Source organism: Aspergillus niger (assembly GCF_000002855.4).
Source record: "Aspergillus niger supercontig An12".
NCBI classification, from domain to species: Eukaryota; Fungi; Ascomycota; class Eurotiomycetes; order Eurotiales; family Aspergillaceae; genus Aspergillus; species Aspergillus niger.
The window spans coordinates 1218813-1222432 of NT_166527.1; the positions used below are offsets into that span (position 1 = coordinate 1218813).

Genomic DNA, 3620 nt, shown 5'->3' on the forward strand with positions numbered 1-3620 from the left:
CTACTCTCATGTGGGATTCTCACGGCTATTAGCAAGGATCTGCCAAGTAAGGCTGAGAGGATCTTCGAAGACAGTCACCTGCCCGGGGGTGGATCAAGAGAGTGTCAGATGATGAGGCTCGTCTACCTTCTGAGTCAAAGCAGTGCACTGCTCACTTTCGCATCTTCCCACTTCGTTCAGACAAGATGTCTCAACCCTCCTCTGTCCACCGGAGCGAATGTGAAAATGGCTCCCGACAATGCGCTCAACGGTGAACAACCCCCGCGCGTCGAATCCGCAGTGGAGTAAGTCCGAGCGTCTCCCCACCATCATCATGATAGATAAACTGATGCCGTGGGAAATCTTAGTATCGTTGCAGTGCCAGCTATTGGTGCGGACCCCGGGAGGACATGGCTCGATGAGTATTCACAAACGCCGTGGCTTCTTACCGAGTTAAACAGATGCATCCCAACCGCTCGAGTTTTATTTGCAGACCATGGACACCTTGACTCTCGAGATGATCTGGACTCACTGGCTCACCGGTTGTTAAAATGGCTTCTAGAGGAACGGCGGGCAACTGTGAGTACATCTATTAGCCTGGTGCAGACTTAAAGCACGGTCCCTGATATTACGCTGCAGAGCCTTAGGCGCCCTATCTTCTTCATCTGTCACAGCACGGGCGGACTTGTCGCCAAAGCAGCGCTTGTAATAGCCAGCCAACTGACATTCAGACTTGGTTCGATCCTGTCAAGCTGCTATGGCATCGCATTTCTGGCGACTCCGCATCACGGCTCGACTTATCTGTCGGCTCCCGAGTTCACCAAAAGTGTTCAGCGCTTGATGAGACTCAAACATCGCATCCCATCTCGCATTCAGGAGCTCTTCAAACCGAGGCATTCCTACCTCTTGCGTCTTTCGAGCGAATTCAAGGCAATATCGGCAGATATCAAGCTTTGGACCTACCTGGAGACCGTCGATTCGACTTTAAGTATTGCCGACTCCGAGGCTGGGACCACCATAGACATGCATGTTCCCATCACGTCCATTCGATCCGGTATTCTTGGTTTTGAGCATGAGAAAGAAACCCCTCTGGCTACTGACCACGTTGGCACTGCGGCTTTCAAGGGCCAGGAGCTTACAACAAGAACCAGTTTCATAGATGAACTACATGAATCTGTTACCGTGGCTATTCACCTATCGAAGCTAACAGATGCCCCATTAGACGTTGATTTGGAAGTAATGGTCCAGGTAAATGGCTTTTTCGAAGACACCGCGCGTGGCATTAGTGACGAAACCCCTTTGACATTATGGTCAACTAAAGCGTCTCTCCGCGAGTATTTGGCCAATGGACCCTCTTCGTGCCTTAACCTTAGGCTTCAAAGGACAGCCGGAATACCAGCGAGCATCTACGACGACTCTTCTATAAGCAGCTTTGACAGCAGACCCACTTCTGCTCAGGTTCGAGCGTCAATGGATGGCATATTACACCCAAGGGATGCCACTGTAACGGATGCCAACAGGCCTGAAAATGTTCCTCAGAGACCCTCAATAAAGAAGAGTCGCAGCTTTATGGGCCATATATCTCCTCAGATCCATATTACTGAGCCAGCCGTTCACGACTACTTTGATGTACAGCCAGAATTAAGTCAAGGTGTAAAGATATCTGACTCGCAACGCCAGGATAAGACAGAAGATGCAACCCAAAGCGAGACGGGCGTGGGGAATGTTACGTGAGTTTCGAATCGACTCCCGCCAGTGAAGCTAGACAGTTGACAGAAGCCAAACGAAGGGCAACTTCCAGTCCTCCCAGGTACAAAAGCTTCCTACCGATTCCGCCGCCCTCCCGAGATACTGTCGATCAGCAGAGGGCCGAGATGCCTCGGAAGATGCCACGATTTGACCAGCCAGAGCCAGGGAGCGAGAAGCTTCTTTGGATTCATGTGCCTTATACCCACACTGGATGGGTACCAGCTATACTTACCAAGGCTTGTGGGGACCATGATAGACAGAGATTGTAGGTAGTTCTGCAGTTCGCATTATATTTAGACCTCTTTCTGACGTATCTTCTGACGTATCTAGTTTGGAAGAATTCATCAATGACGAATACTGGTACTCGAATCTCATCAGAGCCCGTCACCTCGAACCTCACGCTCGCTATGTGAGACCCAACTGTATTTACTTCAAACAGAGCGAGCCTCCGTCTTCCGAGACTATGGATGGGCATCATGATCCTAGATTGGCTTTATACGTATGTCTACCACTTTAAGGAACAAGCAGGATGCTCACCTTTCGTTTCTAAACAGATACCATATGTACGTACTATCAAACGAGTAAGATTGCATGCACGTCTTCTGTGCTAATTACAGCATAGCTTCATTGGGATACCTACTGGAATCTTGTTCAGCGGCGTAAAGTTGTCGAAGACAGATTGCGACAAGGGCGCTTCAGACCTGTGCCAGATGACATCTCCCAAGCGAGCCTGGAGTCAAAGTTGATCTGGAGATATCTCGGCAGTGAACCGCCTATTCATATCCGGCGAACGTTGGATCAATTCGGATATCCTAACTTACGATCAACAGTGGCAAGAGACGATGACCAGATGCTCTGGAAAAGGACGAAAAAGGTCGTTAATCTTAATGACGAGATAAGAATTTCCGCCGAAGCAGATGATATCACCAACACCAAAAACACATTCATGGATGGAAAGGTCCTTATGGTCGATCAACTCTGGCTATGGATTGTCGATGAGAAGACAGTCGTCACTTTCTTCCCCAACCAGGAGGCTACGACGGCAGAAGGCAAACTCTACGAACAGTCAAATCTCTATAGCAGCATATACAACGAGCTTAATGGAGACCTCGCAAGACGCTTCGAAACAGCTGGCGACCTCGCTTCCTTAATCGTGCTCCATGCAGTCACCGTTCTTTTGGACCGGACATTGCACCGTGACCTGCAGATACTCCGGATATTCGAAGAATCTATCAGCATTCTTGTGAGGACCCTGACCCCTCTGGTGTAGAAATATCCTAACTAAATCAGACTGAAATTGTGACCAAATCATTCAAACGTTTCCGAAATCGCGGTTTCAACACTCGACCGGCCGACTATAACAAGAACGCTGAAGGCAGGCCCATGTCCGCTGCAGAGCGCGATGAGAGGGATAATAAAGTAGCCAGACGAAACCGGGAAGACCTCTCCACATTGTTAGAGCTGAGAGACATCGTGGACGAACTAAGCACCCTCCTCAAACTCCTCGAGCAGCAAGCAAATACAGTGAGAACCATGTCCAGCTACTTCGAACACAAAGGCTGCGGACAAGCATTCATCGAATCAGCCCTATCAAGACTGGAAGAGTACCGTAACCAAGTCCTCGAAATGCGAGAGAACGCATCAGTTGCACAGAAAGCAGTACGTTCTCACCAATCTTCTCTCCAAGACTCATCTAAAACTGACACCCACCAACAGGTCGAAAACCTGCTCGATCTCAAACAAAAGCAAGCCAGCGTTGACGAGTCCCGTCTCGCCCGCTGGGAAGCGGAAGTAACTCAAGACCAATCACGATCCGTAATGGTCTTTACAATATTCACCATCATGTCAGTTCCCAAAACACATACCTCCAGCCAACGAACTCACATAGTTAA

At 49.2% G+C, this 3620-nt stretch overlaps 1 protein-coding gene across 1 annotated transcript; it reads left to right on the top strand.

The window, feature by feature from the left end:
• Positions 1–3572, top strand: An12g04900 (uncharacterized protein; the record flags this gene model as incomplete). The annotated part of the gene is made up of 9 exons (XM_059750873.1): positions 1–284; positions 348–558; positions 619–1709; positions 1965–1993; positions 2059–2137; positions 2168–2291; positions 2351–2971; positions 3019–3387; positions 3445–3572. Coding segments are annotated over 9 exons (2936 nt in total), but the record flags the coding sequence as incomplete, so codon positions are not given.
• Positions 3573–3620: the final 48 nt, after the last annotated feature.